The sequence below is a fragment of the Parasteatoda tepidariorum genome, chromosome 3 (genome assembly GCF_043381705.1).
Source record: "Parasteatoda tepidariorum isolate YZ-2023 chromosome 3, CAS_Ptep_4.0, whole genome shotgun sequence".
Taxonomy (NCBI): Eukaryota; Metazoa; Arthropoda; class Arachnida; order Araneae; family Theridiidae; genus Parasteatoda; species Parasteatoda tepidariorum.
The window spans coordinates 80,161,331-80,186,460 of NC_092206.1; the positions used below are offsets into that span (position 1 = coordinate 80,161,331).

A 25,130-nucleotide genomic window follows, 5' to 3' on the forward strand; every position below is an offset into this window, starting at 1 on the left:
AATAATATTTCAGATAAATATTATTTAAACTTATATATCAACAGTTTTAGCACCACAAAAGAAAAACTGAAGGGCAAAAAATGATTTGCTTTTTTTTAAGCATAAAAAACTAAAAGGTACTTATACTGAACTTTATACTGAAACTTTAAATTTTGTCTACAGCATCGACTTAATATATAATTGTCATGCCGCCTTTGGCAATACATATTTTCTAACTTTTAAAATGTCTTTAATTACTTAAATTTATTTTATTAATCGAATTATATTTAAATTAAATCAAAGAGTTTTTAAAGCGAACATAAAATACTTAATCTTTTTTTTTTTATCGATCAATGTAACGGATACTTTTTATTTCATTACTAATGCAGACTCATTAATTCACTGCAGCGCCTAATCGAAAACAAAAATCTATTTATAACTTTTTGATTCTTAAATTTCTTACAGTAAATACGTTTCAGTTGCATGATTGTAATAATTCCCATAATTTTGCTGACGACTCGTCATCGCCATTAATTTAATAAAGTTATTTGTCGTTTTTAAATCTTAATTTTTATTCAAAATATTGTTATCAAGACCATTTTATCTCTATAATTTACTTACATGCAATAAATATAAATTTTTCTTGTAACTCAATTATCACAATACAATAAAGGGAAAAAAAATAATTGTTTCATTTATCCAAATCTGGTTGAAACAAATTGGCTGAATTGATTTTCTGAGTAATTTCGTTTCGTTATATGACTTATTTCGCTTGTAACTATCAGTCATTGTTATAGAATCCTTTTCATTTCAAATTTAATTTTCAATTCTTTATACTTAATTTATTATAAAATCTTCCACATTTCAATATGTGTAAAATAATATGAAAAGTGTCCCTCTCTTTTTTTTTTCTTTCCTTTCTTTCTTTTTTCTCCCTACCTTTTTTTTTTTTTTGTACTTCTTTGTTTATCTGTTGTACAATCCTTCACGCTAAGCGAGTTTCCTCAATGGGGTAAAAACGAGACACCTTGTATTGTGTGAATGAGTTGCAAGACGAGATATCTCGTCTACCTGTTATGCATTTTAAGATGATGTAGCACGCCTACCAATAATATGTTGAAAGTGAAAGACGATGTATCTCGTCTTTTAACATTGCTTTAAGTATGAAATATTTCATTTTTTAATATTTATACAACATCCGACAGAATAAGTATAAGTAAATTAACTCACTCAGAATTGTTGTTAATGCTCGTTTTATCTAAAATTTTCGTTGGAACTACTTCGCTTCAGTGGGAGTAAACTAATATATATACATTTGAACTTATAAAGACATAAAAGAGAAAATTTTGCCTTGCACACGCTGAAATTTTAGAAATCGACTGTTGCTTCTACTTTTTGTGTAGTTTCTCATGGTATTGTGTCATTAGACAGTTAATTATTATTTCAGTTTTCCGAATTGTCAGCTAAATTTACAAATAATAGACATCAAATGAAAAGACTGATGCTTCGAAATCGGAATTATAAGGAAATAAAATCGTAAAATTTCTTCATGCGAATATTCGAGCTTAATCATTGTAACGGAAAAATGAAAACAATTTTCTCGTTTTTAATATTTAGTTACAATTTTGCTTATAACGTTGTCTTCTAAACAAGACAAAAAAAAAATCAATTAAAGGAAACAACGATATAATATTTACCTACCCTTAAAGTTTAATTATAGAACTGTCAAGAAAATACTCCTTAATTAATAATTAAAAATGAGAAAAGTTTTGAAACTGAATACAGTTGTTTTAATTTAAAAAATACACATTTGTTCAATTTCATTTTATATGATATATTTTTTCTTCATAGTAGAGTTATTTCTTCTTTACTTTTTTTCCAAAGAAAAATAACAAATAAAAAATTTTAAAAAAATGATTAATATTTCAAAAAAACATAAAATAATACAAAACTATCTTTCATAACGGAATTTTTTTTTTCTTTCGTTTTTTTTCTTCCTCTGATTTCTCAAAAAAAATGAAATTTAATTAATTATTCGTTCGTTAAAATGTCTAGTTCATGAAACGTCATGCTGAATGAAATTACATTTCAGGAACTCGAAGTTGAAACTTGTAGTTCCGTTAGGAGCGTGAACTTCCTGAATATTATTGTATAGTGATAAAGTTGCTTCTGAAATCTTATAGATCTTGAAATTATGTCTCCTGATAACTTGCATGAGCCCATAAGGATTTTTAGAATTTTTAAACTTCATTGGATCCTATAGGTTCAAAAAATTTAAATTCATTGATTTAAGTGTAATTAACTATTATCAGTAATGTGAACAATAATAAGGGGAAATATTTTTTTAATTTTAAGTTTTCCGAAGAGATTTTTATGAATTTTAATGGTAATTTAAGAGTAACACTCGTTTACTTTTTTAATCTTATTTTTTTGGACGCATATTTCCGTTCTATAGAAGAACTAAAATAAAAGAGAAAAAAATACTAGGTATTTATTTCAACACAGTAATTCATCTGAATTGTTTAATAATATCTTTGAATTAAATCAAATTTAAAAGAATTTTTTTTTCAAGAAATTTTTTTCCCAAGTTATAAAAGAGCAGTTATTAAATAGAAATAATTAGCAAGAAATCCACTGTAATTTAAATCATATACGACAGATTTTAAAATTTCCCCTGATCATGTTTTTATTTCCAGTTTGATAATAAAAATAATTGGCGAGAAATTCAAGAACTGATTTGATGGATACACTATAGTTTAAATCATTTGCAACATATTTTAAAATTTGTCCTGTCAGCGTTTTTATTTACAGTTTGATTTAAGACTGCTATTACAAAAGTAGCAACATATTCTTGTACTATTTGTCCTTGAAATAATGGTGTCTGTGAATTCTGGAGACATTATTCCCGTTAAAATCGCTTTCAACTTCTCCGATGCCATTTATTCCACAAATGTTTATTTTTACCTTCTAAAAGTAGGCCAAAATTCATCGAAATGGTGCAATACCTCAGACAAAAGTCGTCTTCCCTACCTATTTTCCCGTTCCATGCAATAAACCTTTATTGACGCATAATGAGATTGTCTCTTTTAAAGCTTTAAACGATTTTCTTTGCCTTGCAACCGTAGCAAGCTTCTGGCTATTGATGTTGGCCATTATGACTCATCAAGAGGTGTTATAGAATAAGTTATACTGAGTTATACTAATAGAATGTGCAATAAATCAACTGGAGTGTTTTCTAAGATAATTGATCTACAGTTATAACTTTAATTAAATCAACTAGACAAAATCGAAACTTAGAAAAAAAATTATTTCATCAAAAAATTTTATCAGATCCTGATTTTGACGTACGTGACTTTTTTTTTACCCCTAGGATCGATATATCAGTTAATCGTTTTGTCTATATGAGAAAATATCTTATAAATATTAGTAAGTGTTCAAAAAACAAATCAAGCTTACCAACGTTTAAATGCACTGTAAGAAATCTCGAATCGAATTTCGGTATAAAATACCGGCACTTTAGGTGTCACTCAGGGGATAGAGCGTTCATTTTCCAATTAGGTGAACAGGGTTCGAACCCCAGCGATGGATGGTCGATGCGAATTCCGCACTGGGCTCTCACTGACCACAGTGCTGACGTAAAATACCCTCAGTAGTTGATGGATTATGGGTTAGAATCTCTTAGTGTCAGGATAACCGAGGGAGGCATTTGTTATTTTCCTCTCCATGTAACGCAAATGCTGGTTAGTTCCATCAAAAAGTCCCCCGTGAAGGTAAATTTCTCCCAATACTTGATCTAGGAGTTCACTTGTCTTCTGGGTGAGGTTAAAAATCACAAGGCTACGGAGTTGAACATTGGTAGTCGTAAACTCAAAATTGGGTCGGCTGTTCAACGACGGTTATAAAATAAAATAGAATCTCGTTCATCTTCTTAATTCAGTATTGCAATCTATCCCCATTTCTTTTATTCCTTTAGAGACTCACAGCAAAAATTTATATAAATATAAGAGACATAAACAAAAGAATCTGTGATAATTGATCAAAACTGTTTTTTATTCCACAATTATTTATTTTCAATTGTTACGCATTTATTTATTTTCTTCACCCCTCACGGAGGAAAATATTCTTTTAAATTACAGAATTCTATGGTAATGAAATTTCTGATAAATAGAACCGTAATTCCGGTTAATAAAACCAAAATATACTAAATAAAACCAATTGTCTGGTTTAGTAAAACGAAATTTAACAACTCATTTGGTAATTTTACTACCGGAAATTTTACTACTTAATTTTCATTACCGAAAATTCAGGTGTGCAAAATCTGGTTCTGGTTTGCCTATATATTACACATTTAGTAAAAAATAAGAAACTGAAAAGTAAATTGAATTGAATAAATGGTTTTATGCCATGCTTAAAAATATTATGATGAAATTACCAAAATTAATCATATTTACCTAATTTTATCACATACTAGAAAACTTTATTTTAATGTTAATTTTACTAAAATTATTACCAAAGTGCTTCAGATTTTTGGCGCTGTTATTGAGCCAAAACACGGTAAATTTCACCATATTCTCGTAGTTTTGATCATAAATTTTTTTTCGGCTCATCAATCAATTCCTTACTTCAACTTCTTTCTCCCTTTCTTAAAGCCTTTCTTTTTAATTATTAAGTTTCTAATAATATATAAGCAATTTATTAATTTTTTTTTCAAAAACATCTTATAGTATAAAGGATAATCGAAATAATTATCGTAATTTAGCAAATAAAGTGTTTCAGAAAGACTCCTTGACATAATTTTTTTCAAAATTATCATTCAAAAAAATATTCATATTAAGAAAGTTGATATTATTAAGAAAAAAAATAGTTAAATAAATTGTGTCAAACATGTGAAACCTTCATTTGTGAAAATACGAAAAAATATAATTCGTTTTTCTTTTCTTTTCCTTAATTACGTTCTTTACGTTCTTAGGTACTTGCGTAGTAAACGTTCTCTTCTTTTTCCCTAGTTAAGATATGTTACTAATGTTACTTAGTTTTTTTTTTAAATAATATATAGTAGAAAATGTCTGATATAATTATGTCATAAATCATGAATAAAGAAAGGAATTAATATGTTTCTTAAAGAGCCTGTGGTTTTTGTTTCAAAATTTCCTTGTAACAGAAAGAAAAAAGCAATAATGCATACAATTTCTAAAATTCATTTGAATGAACATATTTTTCCCCTTTATAGTTCAAAAAATAATTTTTTTTTAAAGCAATTTATTGCTACTACTACAACTTTTTCTGAATAATAAACTTCAAAATCTGTTATAACATTGCAGGTAAAAAATTTTTATGTAATATTTATGTTAAAATAAAAAGTATAGTTCATAACAAGACAGAAGCATTAACTATGAGTTATCATTTTTAAAAGTTCTTTTTGTTTAATTCGTAAGAATTACAAAAGTCAGTTAAAAAAAGTCTTAATTCAGCTGTCGTTATAGAAATTGGGGCATAAAAATAATGAATGAAATGAGATAATCCATTCATTAAACGTCATCAGATGAATTCATTTAACATAAAATAATGACGAAGTATTCCCTTCTCAAAAAACGTAATTGAAATTGTTAACTTAATAATAAAGAAAAGAGTTCTTTTTATTTTAAAAATTCAAAACAATATTTCTTAAATGCGTTAGAAAGGGTGTTATTTACAGTTTTTTTTTCCTTTTGAAACATTGCATTCAGAAGAAAAAAACGTTTATTTTATACATATGTCTTACGTTCTGTGTAATATTTACTGTAAAAAAATTTAAAATAAAAGTGATATGGATAAACTAAAACTGTTTTCTTCCTTTATTTTTCTTTTGCATATTACGATTCAATAAATGTTTATAATAAAAGTCGCTTGGATTTACAGATATTTTTGCAATACCCAGAAGTTTAAGTGGGATTTGTTCTAATATATTTTATCACTTTTTATTTTAACTAAAAAAATTCTGTTAGTGCACGGATTAAAAAAATTCTTTCAAAATTGTTTTATTTTATGGTAATGACTTTAATAGTTAAAAAAAAGTTTAATTCTGATTAATGAAACCAAAATTTACCGTATTTAAGCCATTCATTTGGTAATTTTTTCGTTCATTTGATAACGTTTTACCGAAAATTCTGGTTTTTCAAAATTATAGCTCTTATTAAACCACATTTAGTAAAAAATACAGAACTGTAAAGTAAATTTAATTGGATAAATGGTTTTTATGCCGTGCTCAAAGTTATCAAGATAAAATTACTAAATTTTATTTCATTTACCACATTTCAGCACTAAGAAAATATATTTTTTCTTTTTAGTGTTGCCATAGAGCCAGAAACATGATAAATTTTAAAATATTCTGGTAGTTTTGACCCAACTTTCTTCCTCAGTGTGATTGCTGATTTATTTCTTTCCCTTTTGTGGAATTTTTACAAAAAAATTTCTTTTTTTGTAAAATTAAGAAATTTAATTTCGTTGAAATTTTCTTCTTCTTTTTTTTCTAAAGAGTTTCACATAAAACATGTAGATATTTAGTTGAATTTCATTCATAAAATATTCAGTTGAGTATTTATATTGTGATTTAAATTTTTTATTAAAATAAATACTTTCTAAAATTTATAAAAGTTATTTATTATGGCATTAAAAAACAATCAATATAAATTTTTCTTTCTTTAATTCTTGAGTTTTAAATAAGTATGATAACTTAATTCAAATTTTAAATTAATTTAAATGAAAATTTTTTTAAAAAAATAGCATAATTTCCGAAAATTATTGATTTTTTAAGTTCTTGTTGTTTATTAGAAATGCTATGTATCTGCTTCCTTTACGTCACGTTGAAATGTTACCTGTTACGTTTCAGTACTTTTAAATACTAAATTACTGCGTGAAATTTGCTTTAAGTACTTTCGCATTAAAAAGTTTTTCATTTTCTGTCGGTATACCTACTTAAAATTCGCTGCTTTTTTTGTTTTGTATTCGTACTTTTAATTGTACATTTCACTAATTACTTTTCAAAGTCTGTTATCTTCACTTTTTAATCGTTACTTTTTCTTGGAAAACTTGTCTTTTTACTCGTTATTTTTAAAAGTTATATTTCCATGTATGATTCCTTTTATAACAACAATGAAGTATGATTGAAATTTTTTTTTCTTCATTTTTTATTTTTATTTCCAAGAGCAATGTTCCCCAAGTGCTTTATTTTCACACTCAAATATATACATTTTCTTTAATAATAACCATGTTTATAGAGTTAAAATGCAAAAGAAAAAAATAGTAAACAAGATACAAACATAACACAGAAACAAGCATCATGAAATGTAAACATTCTGGTGCATTCCGTATGCAGGTGCAACATGATGGTCATTTCCTTTTTAAAAAGAACTCGAAAGCCCATGGGCAATGGTCTAGAATTGCCAACTAGCATAAGTGATTTTTCTTTGCTTAGCTGGTGCCGCATGAAAAAAAGAAAAACGAAAAAGCTCTTTTAAACTTGTAAGTGGCCGCTCTGACAAGGTGTGAGCAATTACTAACCATATCGTACCTAAAGCCATTTAGGGACAAAAGACAGAATTGTCTTCAACTGCGAGGTGACAGGCCTGGCGCCTTTTTTGACAATATGAGAACGGATGTACCTACGCCCCTTGTTGCATATCTTGATTACTAAAGGTGGTTCTGTTACATCGTAAATACCTGGATCACTAACCACTTCCGTATCAAAGAGCCCCGCCATGAGGATGTAATCCTCTTCAAGGAGAAACAGGATTTTGCATTTTTTTTTTTTTTAAACTTACTTTTGAGTACTTGATGAGTTTTCAACAAAGAGTTGATATTTTTATTGTACTCTCAAGTATTGTTGTTTGAGTACTCACTGATCAAACAATGCTTTACACTGACACCTGATAATTTATAGCCACCGAATTTTAACAAAGAAAAGGGTTAAAGTATTCTTCCTCGTATTCTTTGATGGGCAGAGGGGTTAAGTGTAACTGTTTACTCTTCCTTTTAAAAAAATACCGTCAGTTTATGTTAAGATCTTACCATGTGAAGTACACATTGTTACTTGCTGCTTTTTCTGGAAAACGTAGTCTTCAAAATTGTTGTGTTTCACCCTGTCCTTGTAAGCATAAGATTAAGTTTGTTTAGACTGAAATATATTATGTAAGTTACATTTTTATTGGTAATAATAAGCAGTTTCTTCTAAAATCTTTTATGTTTCCTTAAGCGTTGTTTAAGATCGCTGTGGAATGTTGCATTAAAAATAAATAAATAAATAAAATAAATGGTTGATTTTTTTACTGCATACTTTTTATAGATATAAATTTCTTTTCCCCGCTACTTCTTCTACAATGAATTATTCATTTGCTGTTCTCAACTGCTAGTATTTTCGTGATACACTACGTTTTGCTATTTCCTTTCAGTTTATATTGAAAATATTCATCCAGTTCATGCTGATAAACTCAGTTTAAGTTGAAATCATTAATGCAGTGCTTTAAAATTAAAAACTATAAATAAGCTGCACCATTAAAAATTTTTTGCTTCTTTTCGAGTTGTTGAAATATTATATTTTGCAATATAAATGAAAAGTTTAACTTCTTTATTTAGCTCATTGCATACTCTTTAAATGTATTAAAAAATATATATCTATATTTTATCTGTTTTCACGGAGAAAAAAATTATGGTAAAATTACCGAGCTGTATAGTAATGAAATTTCTGGTAAAAAAAAACAACAATAGTAAAACAAAAATATAAGGTGTTTTAACCATTAATTTAATATTTTTTCCCCATTCATATTGTAATAGTTTACCGGAGATTCTTCCTTTCGAAATTATAGTTTTGATTGCCACACGTGAGTAAAGTTCTAGTGAAAAATACAAAAATGAAAGTAAATTTGTCCGAATAAATGGTTTTTATGCATTGCTCTAAGGTGTCATGATAAAATTACTAAATTTTACCGCATTTATCGAATTGATACTATAGGACATTATTTTACTGTTAATTTTACCAAAATAATTATCAAAACACTTCGGTAAAAATTATCAAATTTTGCGTTTTCCCATAGAACCAGCTTCATTTTGGTAGTTTTGACCATACCTTTTTTCTCAGTGTTTCTTTTAGAATACTTTTTTTAAAATTCGTGATTTTTGAAATTTAAATTCTTTTATAATCGTTACATTACGTTTTGCTACTTCTTTCTAATGATGTTGAAATCATGGATATTAACTACTCTGAAAAAAATAGTGATAAATATAATGCTTATTCTAAAATGTTTTTTTCCTCCTCGTTGTAGAAATTATCATATTTAAAATTTGAATTTAAAATGCTTTAGGAACTAGTTCCAATAGGTTTACTTACAATTAAAAAAATAATAATAAACACCTAAATTTATTACTTTTTATTAGTAATAATTTTCTTTTACCCAGCTCTTTCCTTAAACTTATAGATAAAATAATTAACATTTGCTTCTAATATCTAAAAGCATTTAATTTTTAATGACAAGCGCAACAAAGAAAATAATATTGATACTTTTTGCTATTTAAAACAATTTTTATAAATGAAAATAAGTAGGAAAACCGTAGGAACTGATTCACACATACAGTTTATTTGAACAGTTGCTATCGTAACATTCTTTACAAAGGCGAATTTCTCCCAAGATTTGCTTCAAGAATTTCCTTGTCTTCTGGATTGAGTTAAAAATTACAATGCTACAGAGTTGAGCAGCGATGGTTCAGGGGATAGAACGTTCGCCTTCCAATGAGGCGAATCGAGTATGAATCCCATTCGATACCAATTCCGCATCCGGCTTGCACCGACCACAGTGCTGACGTGAAATATCCTCAGTGGTAGACAGATCATGGGTTAGAGTCCCCTTGCCGTCAGGCTAACCGTGGGAGGTTCTCGTGTTCTTCCTCTCCGCAGATTAGCTCCATCAAAAAGTCCTCCACGACAGCAAATTTCTCCCAGTACTTGATCCACGAGCTCCCTTGTCTTCTGGATTGGGTTCAAAATTACAAGGCTACGGAGTTGAACATTAGTAGTTTCAAACCCATAAAATTAGGTCGGCTGTTCAACAACGGTAATAAAATAAAATAAATGTTACGGAACATTGAAGGTCGAAAACTCATAACTGGGCCTGAACTAAAAAATTGATTTCATTCGCATAACTGTAAAAAAGAAACATTGTTTTTTTCGTGTTCAAATAAGTTCTAACTTACAATCTTTGGAAAATGCTCCTTAACGAGCACTTTATGAAAGAAGGAAAAAAAAATCTTAAAATTTTCAATTTCAAAGCAAATTTTTTTAATAAAAATTGTATTTTGTAAACATTTTTTCTAACATTGAATTTTATTATAAAAAAAGTTTCACAATTCCTTGAGTTACAAATTTGTTTATTGGTAATAGTTCTTCTATCTATTTCAGGTCTCTCAGCAACATAATGATGTCCGGTTCAAAAGTAAGTCAACTTTATTTTCCTGATTTCAATTAAACTTAAGACTCAAATGTGTATCGCTCTTGTTCGAATATACTTTTAATGAAAATATTCAAAATCCAAGCATATGATTGATATTTTTAAAACTTTTGATTTGGTTCATAATTTTGTCAATTACGCACTGATATCTTTCATGCGAAATACTAGAAAGGCTAAGAAAACTAAATTTTAATTTTACTCGACTTTTTGAAAAAGTTATGTCACTCAGAAATATTTATGATTATTCTAACAAATTCCTGATTTGTAATGCTAAATCTTGTGACATTTTAACGCTTCTTTTGAAAAAACGCTCACTGTTTTTATCATAATTTTTTAATAAAAAATAATTTTTAATGAAATATAATATATTTTCCAATATAATTTCTTAAATTTAACTGAAAGCTTCATAGAATATAATTATTTACGATAATTTCAAATAATTATGGAAAGTGTTTTGCAGAGGGGAGAAAATACAATTTTTATGTAGACAAAAAGTTGTCTCTGTGTATTAAAAAAATGTGTGTTCTCCAAAGAGTGTTCTCATGTTACACTCTATGAAAAATGTCACGAATGTGTCTACCGGAAAAAGTGTAACTTATCTCTATATTGCCCCAATACTTTCATATAGCATCTGTTATTAAAATAACGTAAACATCGATCCATTATCTTTAAAACGATTTAATTCTGATAAATATATGAGGATAACCTCATATCTAAGTTCCCATAAAAGTTTCCGTGTTTTCTTATCGAAGAGAAAATTTAATATTCTTCATATTATGATCATAAAGTTTTAGATTGCGGTTATCTAAGTTTTCAGTTAAATTTAAAAGAATATTAAACTAAATTATTTTTTTTACAGAAAAAGTTCGATAACAATCTATGAGAATCGAGATTAAGCTTAACTTCCACACTATGGCAAGAACATATTTATCAATCAAAATAGTTTGAACAGCTGAAGTTACTTTTATCAATTTTCTCACTTATCATAAAACCTGTTCTAAACTTCAAACTTAAAGATAAATACCCTGATTTAATAAACTAAGTGAGATTAAATTATAAATATTCAGTTTGTTAATATCCTTTTTTTTTCTTTTTTTAAAAATCTATTTTAGTTACAGCTTTGATTTTCCCAACTTAAAACAGAAAAATTGCAATCGATATTTTGGATTGGAAAAAATTTCTACGGAAAAAAAAAAGATACATCTTTATTACAGCAATGCAAGCAAAACATATTTTATTTATAAATATTAATTCTTGCCAATGATAAATAAATGAAAAAATTGTGCGAAATTAAATGAAAAATAATCTGGATAAATTATATTTCTTTTGTAATACCATATAGCAATAAGTGAAGCTCTTTTGCGAACAAACCGATAGAGCAAGGATTTGTATCTTTTCCCACTAGACTTAAGGTGTTTGGCATCATTGATATGAGATGAGCCAAAAAGTATGTGAAGCTAAATAAACAATTCTCAAGCATTTAGCCTGCGAAGAGCCAAATTTTTCCTTTCAACTCCACATGAACTTCATTAAAAATATATTTTTTAATTAAATTCTATAACGTATGTATTTTAAAACATCATTTGAAGTGAAATAGTTTGTTTTCACATGTGAGCATATGAAGGCAGATAATAATTTATTACTTTTGGAAACATAATTACAAGCGAAATGAGATTTAACAACTATGATTGATAGATATTTATGAAAATTACTAGACTTTAAATTTAGGTCCATCCTTGGTATGCATTTTATTTTATTTTATAACCGTCGTTGAACAGTCAACCCAATTTCATGGGTTTACGACTACTAATATGCAATTCCGGAGCCTTGTAATTTTGAACCCAATCCAGAAGTCAAGGGAACTCCTGGATCGAGTATTGGGAGAAATTTGCCTTCGCGGAGGACTCTTTTGATGGAGCTAACCCGCATTTGCGTTACATGCAGAGGAAGACCACGAGAACCTCCCACTGTTAGCCTGACGGCAAGGGGACTCTTAACCCATGATCCGTCCGAATCATCTGATACGCTCCGTCTTAACTCATGATCCCGCTGAGGATCTTTCAAGTGAGCACTGTGGCCGGTGCAAGCCGGATGCAGAATTCGTATCGATTGAGATTCGAACCCAGTTCGCCTCATTGGAGGGAGAACGCTCTATCCCCTGAGCCATAGCGGCTCCCTTGGTATGCATTGTTGTGGATCTAAACAACTTACTTCCGTCTTAAAATGTCTATTCAAGAATTCAGTACAAGATATCTTCTTAATACAAATCAGACATGAGCCCCCCTTTTTTTTTTTACATATAATAGCTCCAAAATATCTTTATCCAAGTCAAATTTAGTTATCCTGGGAAAGCAACAAAGCTAAATAGCACCATTTGCGGAATAATCTTCAGCTTTTGAAATCACAATCCAATGTCACTCGTATTTCGGGAGCATATTACCAACGCACCGTTTACTGCCAAGTATGAGCCAAATGACAATGAATCCAGACCCAGGAAGCCAACGTGTGAGTTCTGCAAGCCGAATAATCAAGTAACCGTAAAATTTCACCGCCATTCACTGCCAAAGAATGGACATTTCGGAATTTAATGTCCAATTAGGAAATCCCAAGTGATTCTACGCCTTTAATCCTTGAGCATTTCAGAATCTCTTAACTCACGTCGCACGAGCAAAAAGGTTCGATTATGTTTATACCCTTCCTGTTTTTTGGTGGACAAGAGGTATTTTTCCTCAATACAAAGGCAAACATCAGCAACAAAAGTTTCAAGGGTCCACCATCAGGAATTACCTCCCAGGCTGTTATTCACTTTTAAAAGTATCACTTTTATGAAGTCTGGCGAGAAGGTGTAGTGAACACACACAGAAGAAATTGGAGAAGAGATTTTGGCGATTTTCGATGGATTAAAGGTATTTTGCTAAGATTCCTACAGGTAAAAGGTAGGATAATCTCTAAATTACACTTCCTCGAAGACAACAATGGGGCTATTTCTGCTCCATGTCCTAAAGAACCCCGAAAGCGTATAAGAACTCCTCAAGAACTGTCGGGATCCTTTCAACTTTGGAATGAAACTTGAATATTGAAGTATCTTTAGCAGTGACAAATCAATTTTGATGGGATTTCTTTCTGGAAGGGCATTGTTATTTTAAATATTTAATGTTTACTTATATGTTTATGTTGATTATAAAATCATCATTGCCTCTTGAAGGACTTTATGTTAGAAGATATATATCAATGATGAGAGAAATTTTTTTTTCTCAGTCCATACATTTATAAGAGTAATACCCCCCCTTTTTTTTTTAACTTCAGAGTTAACATAATTTCAACCAGATCTTTTTAACAATAGTGAAACTCATCAGAAACTGATTAAACTAAGAAAAAAAGTAATAATAAAAATAAAAAAAAAATAAAAACTTTTTTTCTAATTCTGCTTGGGATTTTATCTCAGACTTTACTTCTTTCCGTTTTCTAGTTCTAAATACAACTTTTAAACTCCAGAAGCTATTGGCAAATAATATTGCCTTTTNTTAACTAAGAAAAAAAGTAATAATAAAAATTAAAAAAAAATTAAAAACTTTTTTTCTAATTCTGCTTGGGATTTTATCTCAGACTTTACTTCTTTCCATTTTCTAGTTCTAAATACAACTTTTAAACTCCAGAAGCAATTGGCAAATAATATTGCCTTTTCTGAAATTGAAATTAGGTTTTTTAATTACATTTATATTGTTAATTTTTCCTTATCTGTTGTAAATAAGATTATGCTAGCTGAATTTAATTTACAAAAATACGTTTCTCTCATCAAATAATTCTTTAAAAAATAAAATTAACGTAATTATTAAATAATTTATTTTTGATATATGTTGTTGAACTCATTGCGTATGAACTCAAAACTTTAATTATTTCATGAAATAATTTAATTCTTATCGCAAACTTGTTAAAGAACTTAAGGTGTGAATATTTTCCCTCGCTATTATATACCTTTTCCGTAAACAGTCTAAACGCGAAGGTGTAAATTGGACATTAACCTAATGTAAATTATAGTTGTGGAATATGGATTTCAATGAGTTGGCTGATTTGCGAACAAAATTTACAAGTCATTACCTCTTGAGTTAAACCGGATTTTTGCAAGTTTTCTTCTTTCGAATCTAATTATTAGCACTTTCAATTTGTTGGGGGGAAAAATTTAAATCGCTCTAAAATGAGAAAATTTTAAATTATGATCGTTAAATTTAAATTCAAGTGGTTGAGAAACGATTATTAATTATGAAATAGTCATATTAGGAGCAATTTTTCTTTTAAGTAAACCAGGCTGTGATATTCCATGAAGAGTAATAATGAAATTTTAGGAAGGATTAATCAAAAACTTACATTACGATTCTTGTAATTAAGTGTAAGAAAAACTATCCGGAAACTCAACGTATTCCAGAATTCTAATGTGCATTTAAAAAAACAAAAACTGAAAAACCATTAGTTGAATATTAAAGAATCAATATAAGGTTTCTAATTATAAGTTATTGCATGCATTTCAAAATTAATTTTTTTTAATGCTTGAGCATCGACAATAAAATAATATTTATAATTTGAAACGTCGTTTAATTGAAATACTGACCATTCCCCGATTTCTTTTAAAAGTAGATTTAAGTACGTTTTTGTTCAATTAATTTTCTTATTAAAACTAAATTTTCCTTCTAAAATTAATTTTAAAAGCTTTCAAATAAAGTTATAAATGCCTAATTTATAACAAAAACCTCTTAAGTGGTATTATTTTATTTATTTTTATAAATTAATTTTTTCTTCATTAGAAGAAAAAATTATATACATGATTAAAGCTGCTTTATTGCTATTCTTTGACATTCTGAACTTTCTAATTTAGGTCAAAGATTTAAAAATTGTTTATTCCGTGATCGGCCTTACAGACACTGCAATGTTTTTTTTGCTTTTTTTATTTATTTATTTATTTCAATAATTATAAGCATTTCATAATGTTTGGATTTAAAAAACTTTTTTTTTTTCTTTCAACTAACACAATTGAAAAGCTCAGTGAAAGATGGTTCCTCGGTCCCTGTTAAAATTTGAAAATTTCACAAGTATATGGGACAATATTTATTTAAAAAAAAATTTAACTATCGTTATTTAGAGAATAAATCGGATTTCTCTGCTGTAGCACCTAAGATTAACTTAACTCGTGTTTAAATGTTCAAATATTAAACATTTATAAGATATAAAGATGGAACAGCTAAATTATATTTTCCAATACATTACCAAAACCTTAGAACGTACTTTTTAAAATATCCACATTCTTTTATACCAGGACGTTTTATTTAATTTTATAACCGTCGTTAAACAGCCGACTCAATTTTGGGTATACAACTACCATTGTTGAACTCCGTAGCCTTGTAATTTTGAATCCAATCTGGAAGACATGGGAACTCTTGGATCAAGTACTGGGAGAAATATGCCTTCGTTTAGAACTTTACGATGGAATTAACCCGCATTTGCGTTATATTGAGAGGAAAACTTGCGAAAACTCTCCATTGGTGGCCTGACGACCAGGGGAATTTAATCGAGGATCCCCCTACCAATGAGGATATTTTATGTCAGCACTGTGGTCGGTGCGAGCCAGGAGCGGAATTCATTTTTTCTAAGCAAATTCTTAGAGTTGTTATTTTATTTATAGCAAACGTTTTTAAATTTCTGAGATAGCACCTAAAACTGTCATCCACAAAAACAATTTTAGACCATGGACGAAACACCAAAAAGTAACTAAAAACAGTTTTAGTTTGTCAACGCCGGTAACTAAGAAATCTTGTATACAATATAATGAAATAGCACTTATTTAAAAACACGAAATCTCACTAAATTCTCGCCCATTAATACGAGTATATTGAACCAGGTTCTTCAAAATTGATAGTTAAAAGATACTTTCTGTGCTGTAACTGAGTAAAACCTTCACAGAGAAAAAATTCTGGTAGAGTTACCTTTCTATGTAGTAATGATATTTTTGGTAAAAGAAAAAAATAAGTAAATAAATAAATAAAAAAAGAAGCATAATTCTGTTTAATAGAACTTAAATATACTGTACTTAAACCGATCGTTTGGTAACTTTTCCGTTCATCTAGTGACAGTTTACCGGAAATTCTGGTTTTTAAAATTATAGTTCTTATTACCCCACATTTATTAAAAAATACGAAACTGAAAAGTAAATTTAGCCGAATAAATGCTTTTTATGCATTGCTTTATGGTATGATAAAAATCATAAAATTTTACCTCATTTATTAAATTTTTTTACATATTGTAAAACTATATTTTATTGTTAATTTTACTAATGCTTTTCAGCGAAAATCGAGCTCTTTGGTGTTTCCATAAAGCCAGAAACACTCAAAATTTAATCGTGCTCTTTTAGATTTTTCATACTTTTTCTCTCATTACGGAGAAAAAATAAATTTAATTGAATGATTTTATGATTTGAATTATTATTGTTTATTATTAAATTCTTTTTTATGTTTTTAAACAAAGTTCAGGCATGAAAGACTGTTTTTTTTTTGGAAAAGGTTTTTTAAGATTCCGATATTGTATTGTAAAATATGATTCGTATTTTTGAAAATGACTTCAGATATTCAAAGACCATTTATCGTTCAAGTTGCTACAGGGGTCAGATTTATTTAGTAAATAAATAACGATTGATGAAATTTTTTCTACAAGTATTTCTTCTGTTAAATTTTCTATTAAGAAAAATGACAGAGACCTCCTATAACTTTGCTAGCGACCAGTAGTACATTGAGCAAGACTTGTTCTGGGTACGTGAGGATCGTTACGCTGGCGCTTGCTACTAATTATAAAAGTGCAAGGTGTCATGCCCAGAGGTACGACGAAATAAAATATAAAGCTATGATACTATATCCTTTCATTCATAAAATAATCAATCATTGGCGACAATTGTAACACCAACTTGAGCATAACTTCAAATAAAAATTTATCAGTTTTATTTTGGTCTATCACAGAACTTTAAAACCCATTACAATACGTTAGTTTGAATAGATATTTAAATAGATTTGGGACTTATTTAAAAATTCAAAGACAGTAGGCACAGAACCACCCACCACGGGCTCCCTGATCGCAACTTTAAACCATAACATCTTCCTTGTGTACAAAATGCTTTTGCCGAATGATATATAATATACGAGAATTTTAGTTTATATTTACTTCAATTTTCACTAGCTCAAACTTCTAATAGATAATTCTCAATGGGAAAAAAAACATTATTTTTTAATTTTTAAGGCCCTTTAAGCTCGCGCTGTTGGACCTCAACTGGCATTTAGTACATATCCTATTAAATTGACAAAACTCTGATACTTAACTGCACTCAAAAATAATAATAATAATAAATAAATAAATAAATAAAGAAGATAAATCGTGACAAAATTGTTTTATGAAGCAAGCCCAAAATCAAAAGCAAGATCTAAATATTTCTGGATTTGTATAAACATATGTTGATCACCCTTAAATAAAAACAGATATCAAATTCATCATCGCCGAGCACATCACACTTAATTCAACGCACGCGAAATCTTAAATGATTATTTAGAGTCTAGGGTACAGCTAAAAATCAAATACAGCTGCTCTGAGCTATTAACGATGAGGTATATTTGAGTTACGAAAATAATTCTGAAGAAAAAAAGAAAAGAAAAACCTTATTTCTGTGGCGACGAGGCAGAATGCCAATTCCTATCAAAAGGGCACCACCCCTTCACACGTTCTATTAACAATCATAGGGTTAGGGTGAAAAAAAATTCACTTTTGACGGAGAAAATACAGCCTTTTTACGCTCAACCAACACGTTCTTTTTTCTTTTTTTCCTTCTTACTAGCCCACCGCTAAAAACAGCCCACCAGAAGCGTTGGTCTAGAAAAACGATTTCCATAAAGACAGGATGAAAAGAAAAGAGTGGTAAAAAAAATTCTATAAAGTAATACCACTCTTGATCGCACAACCACTAATAGAGATAATTTGATTCCATAAACGCCAAAGGGCCGTCTATTCCATAATGAATAACACTTGTGCGGTCCCTAATTTACCTGCGGCGCTTTTCATTTTGGTTGGACAGTCCAGGTTTCATTCCAGCTTCTAGCTCTCTTCTGCCTAAACCTGTTGCCTCACAACGTTGGAGGTCTTTATAAGCTATGGTGCTTTCGAAGTATTTTTTGTTTTTTTTACTTTATTTTCTTTAGCCTAGGTAGTTAATTAAAAAAAAATCGTGATATGCCCAAACCGTGTACACTCACACGTTACCTGCTACGAGTCGTTTATATCTTTTACTTTTTTCTTCCCTCCCTCCTATTTTATTGCCATTCAGGGTTTGGTATTTTATTTTGACATCCCCCACCCTCTTTTCCATTCTGTCGGCGGTGGTTGATTTGGAAAAATGTGATGTCTTAATTGAAGAAAGTTCTTCCTTTTCTCTTCTGACAGAAATGGAATTTCATTGCTTCCTGTAACGTAGATTACTCTCCTCCCCCCATACTGAAAGGTAATAATTACTAATTCACGAGTGGTTGAGAAGACGGCGATATTTGTCATAACATTGTTTCCGTGGCAAGGCTTTTCCAAAGAAGAGATGTGAGATTATTATTTTTTTTTATCTCTCACAATAGAGACGTAACAAGCGTGGTGAAACGGCGCTCTGAGGTAGGAGATTGAAGGTTTATTAAAGTTATACAATTGTAATTAAAGTATCGGGAAGATTAGATTTTAAAACGTAGATTTTGGGAGTTTTTTAAAAACATTAATAATTTACCTGATTATCACTCTATATTCAGTCATGATTCTTCTAGTTTTAACAACATTTGAAGCTACCAACCCATTATATTTCATAAAATGAGGATTTAATCTTTCCCGATTAAACGCATAATAAAGATGGCTAATCCTAGAATTCAGCATTAATCATTTCAAAAAATAAGAAAATGTTAATTTTAATGGAAAATGGAAGTTCAAAATGAAGATAAAACAAAGGAAAATTATAGCTATATGAAAAAGGGGGGGGGGAATAATAATGAAAAAAAAAACTGATTAATAAAAAAAAAGGATGAAATTTTTTAAAAAAAACCGAAAATAAAAGCTATAATCTTTTCATCAGCCCACACGATTATATCCTAAATTATTGTTTTTCTTAACTTTCTTCGTGTTTTCTTGTATTTATTTATTTTGTTATATATATATATATAACCTATATTTAATATAGTAACCTATAGAGCCATAATGTGTACCTCTATTTTATATATATAACCTATATGTAATATACGTGGTCTAGTTTTAATATTATACATACATTGTAATTTATGGGACACATTGTGAGCCCCCCAATTATATGTATAACCTATATTTAATATAGTAACCTATAGGGCCTCAATGTGGGCCCCTATTATGTATATAACCTGTATTTAATGTAACGGTAATATAACCTACATTTAATATGCGTGGTCCAGTTTTAATATTATACATACTTAGTAATCTATAGGGCCATATTGTGGGCCCTCTATTATATATATAACCTATATTCGTGGTCCAGTTTCAATATTATGCATACATAGTAACCTATATTTAATATACGTGGCCCAGTAACAAATAATTTTGCCATTATTTCTTTTAAGAAATATCAAATTGTTATGTAATATCTTATAATATTCTGAAAATTACTTTATTTCGGGTTTGTTTATATTTCGTTAATTTTGAAAGTTTGTGCTTATACTTTCATTATTAGTTTTAAAAAAAAATGCTGTGGCCTTTTTTTTAATTTTAAAATTTTCATTTTCTGTTTACTAGCGTTTTTAAAAAAAAATTTCTCGAACAAATTTTAATTTCATGATTTGTTTTGNAGCCATGATTCTTCTAGTTTTAACAATATTTAAAGATGTCAACATAATATAACGATTTCATAAAATGAGGATTTAATCTTACCCGATTAAACGCATAAAAAAGATTCTAGAATTCTAATTCTAGAATTCACCATTCATTATTTCAAAAAGTAAGAAAATGTTAATTTTAATGGAAAAATTCTCTAAAGACATGAAGGTTGTCTCAATTCACACAATATTAGAATTTTGCTCCATTTGAGCAATAATTTCTACCAACGTTTCCATTGTGCAATAAAATGCAGCCAAGGTTTTCACATAAGACATCGGAGCAAAAACTGGCTCTTAAGAACGGCATTTTTCTAAACAAAGCTGATCTATTTTAATTTTTTTGTATTTTTAGTCGTATAGCTTCCAGTTTGTCAATCAGAGTTAGTAGTATAAATCATGTAATTTAACAGCGTAAGTCTTTTTTTGTTAAAAAAAAAAAGTTTATGACAATAAGCCCTTTAGCCACCCACGCTTTATACGAAGAAATATTGGACACTGCATCATCGAATTCGGTTATATTTAAGCAAAATGATTGTCAAGAATGGCGACTAATGCAAAACTTCGAAGGAAACGTTCTTGGTTTGCTATTCCGTGCATTACCTCATACTGTACGGTAAAAAATCAATACAAATTCAAAATTGTAAATTAAAAATCTGTGTTTTTAACCTAAATTAAATTACTTAAAATCCTGTTTCATAATAGTCTACAAAGCCTGTTAATGTGTCTGCAAAGTATCATCTTAATTGTGTGCAGCTATTGCAACGATCAATCCGCTATTTGTTTTAAAAAGAAAGAATTATATATATAACGTTAATTTCACCTTTTTCTATCACTAAAACACGTGTTTTTAAAGGAATTCACTTTTAGTATATTCATACTGATAATAAAAAGAAAACCCTTTACCCTATTGTTTGTATTGGATACATTCAAGTATAAAATTGTATTCCTTTACTTTAGAAATTTTACATTGCTTACAACTTTATTTTCTTTGCTATATATTTGTTTTCTTTATTTACTTATATTTTCTTTTAAATTTCAAATCAAATGAATTTTCTAAGAAAGAATTTTGAGTGATAAAGAACAAAGGCGGATTTTGAATAATTGGGTGCTATAATTTTTCTTATTATTATAGGCTGTGGATATCTATGCAGACAGCGTTGCTATTGCAGCAGAAAGAGGTATGGAGGAATGTCGAAACCAATTCAGGTGGGAGCCCTGGGGCTGTCCAAAAGAGAGTTACAACGTCTTCTTAAGATCCCAAAAATATCCAGGTAAGTTGTAATTATTTTATTGTTATAATCAATTATTTTATTATTATTATTTAATTATTATTATTAATATTTTATTATTATTTTTTATTATTATCATTTTTTTATTATTATTACTTTATTATTATGCTTATCATTTTATTATTATTATTGTTATTGTATTATTTTTATTATTTTATTATTATCAATATCTCATTGTAGCTTAATATATCTAAATATCAAGTAATCAAGACATTTTATTCTTATTTGTACCATATTCTAAAACAATTTTTTTTTCTTCAGTTGTTAAATTTTTCTAAGCATCAAGTAATCAAGAAATTTTGCTTTAGTTGTTCCATTTTCCCTAAACGATATCTTGCTATTGCTTTTACTATCTCATTCCCCCTCCCCAGAAAAAAAAAATTCTTTGATATCTCAGGACGCTAAGAAATAATCTAGTTTTTTATACCCCGTTTGGCACAGACAAAAAGAAAAAAAAGAGAGAGAAGATCAAAATTTTTAACTACACAAACTACAAAAATTAAGTTCATTCGGAAAGTCAAGCGAGTTTAAATTAAATAACAATTTTTATTGTTATAGCCAACTGCCTTAATTTCACCAAAAAAGTAAAGTTCTTGAGAAAAAAGCATTCCCAACCTCTCCTTAGAATCAAAAACGCATTCCAAGCCACGCAAACATTTGTAATTTATTGTACTTAGAATCCTTTTTAAACTTCTAAATGGGTGTTTCTTTTAAAAATGTTTTAAGAACCGTGTTTCCTTTGCAAAAAAATGACTTCGTTTGTCTGAAAACATTCACTTACGTTTAAAGTCATTCAAGATGTTCTTTTGTTCCTTGTGAAAAGCGCTAAGCGCTAATTTACGCAATGTGCTCTAATGATAGTTTTAAACTATGAACACTAAGGGCGTTATTCGAAATTTTAATGGCAATATAGGTCAAAATTTATTTTGAAGGGCAACATAGAATAATTTCTGGATTTTAGACAAAACCGATCCCTTTATTTTCAGTAAAATGGTATTCTAAGTCCCTAATTTGTTCATGTTCGTACAGTTCTGCAATTTGTTATTTGCATAAATGGAATTTCCATAAAAAAAATTATTAAGCTAGTTTTCTATATTTGTTTTTTTTTTTTTTTTTGATTTAAAATGTTTTCCCTAAATTTTAGTTCATTTTTATAAATAAGAAAAATAAACGTTTTGATAAAATTTGAGCTGCAAAGCAAAATGTTACCCTGAATAATTTTCATAATCATTCTGTAATTAACTTTTAATATATGAAACCCTCAAATACTTACTTATAACAGAGACTGCCGGCAGAATCAAAGAAAAGTTCAAGAATTAAATTGTACATTTCAATAAAAATGTTATCTCTAAAACTTTATAACTCAGATCGTCGTCCTTTTAACTGATGCAACGCTTTAACAATTTTCATTTCTATTCGTAGAATTGCGCTAACATTTCAATAAAAATGCTATAAAAAAACCTTATAACACATACTGTATTCCTTTCTAATGTTGCAACGCTCTCACAATTTTCATTTTCATGTGTAGAATTGCACTTTTCAAAATAGTATACTTTACTAAAATCGATCAGTTTATTAAACAAATGAACACTAAGACTAGTTACAAACTAAAATGTATTTTTGTAAAATTTTTCATAAGCAATAAAAATTCAAAACATCGTAAAAACATGCTGGCATACAATGCAATAATACTGTCAATATCAAAAACTGAATTCTAAATCGATATCGAGCTTAATCCGTAATAGTATACATAGCTGACCTCTCGAGAAAACTAAAAAAACTGGCATCAAAGTTTTTAACTGATCGTTCGAAAACTCACTGCTTCACCTATCAAATAATTTTGAAAAAACTATTTCAATTAGGGAGTCTCTTCCAGGGATTTCTGTTTTAAGAACATTAAATCATGGAAGTTAGAAGCCTTCACAATTTCGTGATCAACGGAATGTTAATAAATCAATATATATTATTTCCGTACACATCAACCCACGACTTTAATGTGCTAGTCTTGAACTACGTACTATCTATTTAATTAATCAAACTTTGTTTCATTATTCTATAAGGTATGAAACAGCACTACTAAATTTAAATAAATAATTTTCTTTACAGCAACAAAAGAAATGGCTTTCATTCACGCTATGATCAGTGCCTCGATAGTCATAACTCTGACTAGGAATTGCAGTTTAGGCCATTTTAATTCATGTGGATGTGATGAGACGAAAAAAGGACCTTTAGGTAAGGAAAAACAAAGCTTTTACGTAAATTAATCCAATTCGTTCGTAAATTAATCCAATTCGTTAATCCATATTTCTAGCCTGAATTGTGTCTGTTTTCAATGTACTTTTTTAAAATGGGAATTACTTTATTCTGACAGGTTATGCAGGATGGGAATGGGGAGGATGCAGTGACAATGTTAAAATTGGTAACAAAATGGCCAAACATTATATGGACAGTAAAGAACATGGAAGAGATATACAAGCCATGATCAATTTGCATAACAACAGAGTTGGAAGAATGGTATGAATTTTTCTTTTGAAATGTTACTTATTCTTATTCCTGAAGTTTAAATTTAACTGAATTGTGAAATGTATATTTTTATGAATAAAATGTATGCAAAGATATTAGAGGATTCAATAAATGCAAAAATTAACGAAACTGACCATTTTAAGAGCTGTAGGCATTTATTTTGACAAGGAGTAAGATTTCTCTCTGTTGCGTCATACAATGCAACTTATTATTATTTTTTTTATCTCCTTGCTGGCCTAAATTAATTAGCATTCATTTGATAACTGTTTTTAACACGGTAAAATATTGTCAAAAAAAAAGTTCACATTTGAACTGAACACATTCATTTGAACACATTTCTCCACTATAATTCACATTTAAGTCAGTAAATAATATTGTTCTTAGATTCTTAGATTTTTTTTACTATAAATTACTATTTATATAATATTATGAAATTTTTTAAACTATAAATCACACTTCAGTCAGTATATAATATTGATACTATTCTTAGAACTTTACTACTTTTTTTATTTGATGTGATAAAATAATTTGAGCATTCAGATTAAGAAAAAAAAAAAAAAGAGAAAAGAAGAAAAGACTGCGAGTGGTTGATTAGTTAAGGTCATTTTTAATACCATTAAATCATTTTCAAATATGTGCCATTTTGCTTTCATACTCTACCCTATAATAATGGACCGGATACCAGCGGATTTATTTCAAATCTGACTGCACGTTTAGACGTGTTTTCGGGGCATGGTTGCAAGTTGATCCTAGTAATTTGAACTCCAACGTCTGCATAGGCCTTTTAAGCGATCTAGTTCATTTAACATTCTGGTAATTTTATGGAGTTGACAAAGGTTATTTCCAGAATGACAACGCTTTTTGCCATGCAGTCTATAGTCTCTATCAAATAGAAGTATCTAGTTATAGATGTAGAGCATCTTCTCTGGCCTTCTCAGTACCTAAAACTCATAGAACACTCGTGGTAC

At 28.8% G+C, this 25,130-nt stretch overlaps 1 protein-coding gene across 8 annotated transcripts in view; it reads left to right on the forward strand.

Annotated features, from left to right (window-relative positions):
• LOC107453612 (protein Wnt-8b-like) overlaps positions 1-25,130 on the forward strand; it is a 52,660-nt gene that overhangs the window by 23,930 nt on the left and 3,600 nt on the right. For 3 of the 8 annotated variants that reach the window (XM_043045372.2, XM_043045373.2, XM_016070490.4), the window contains exons 2-5: positions 10,406-10,439; positions 21,483-21,621; positions 23,746-23,871; positions 24,011-24,153. In XM_043045372.2, the coding sequence (XP_042901306.1) occupies positions 10,406-10,439; positions 21,483-21,621; positions 23,746-23,871; positions 24,011-24,153 (442 nt within the window). 8 annotated transcript variants of the gene reach the window in all.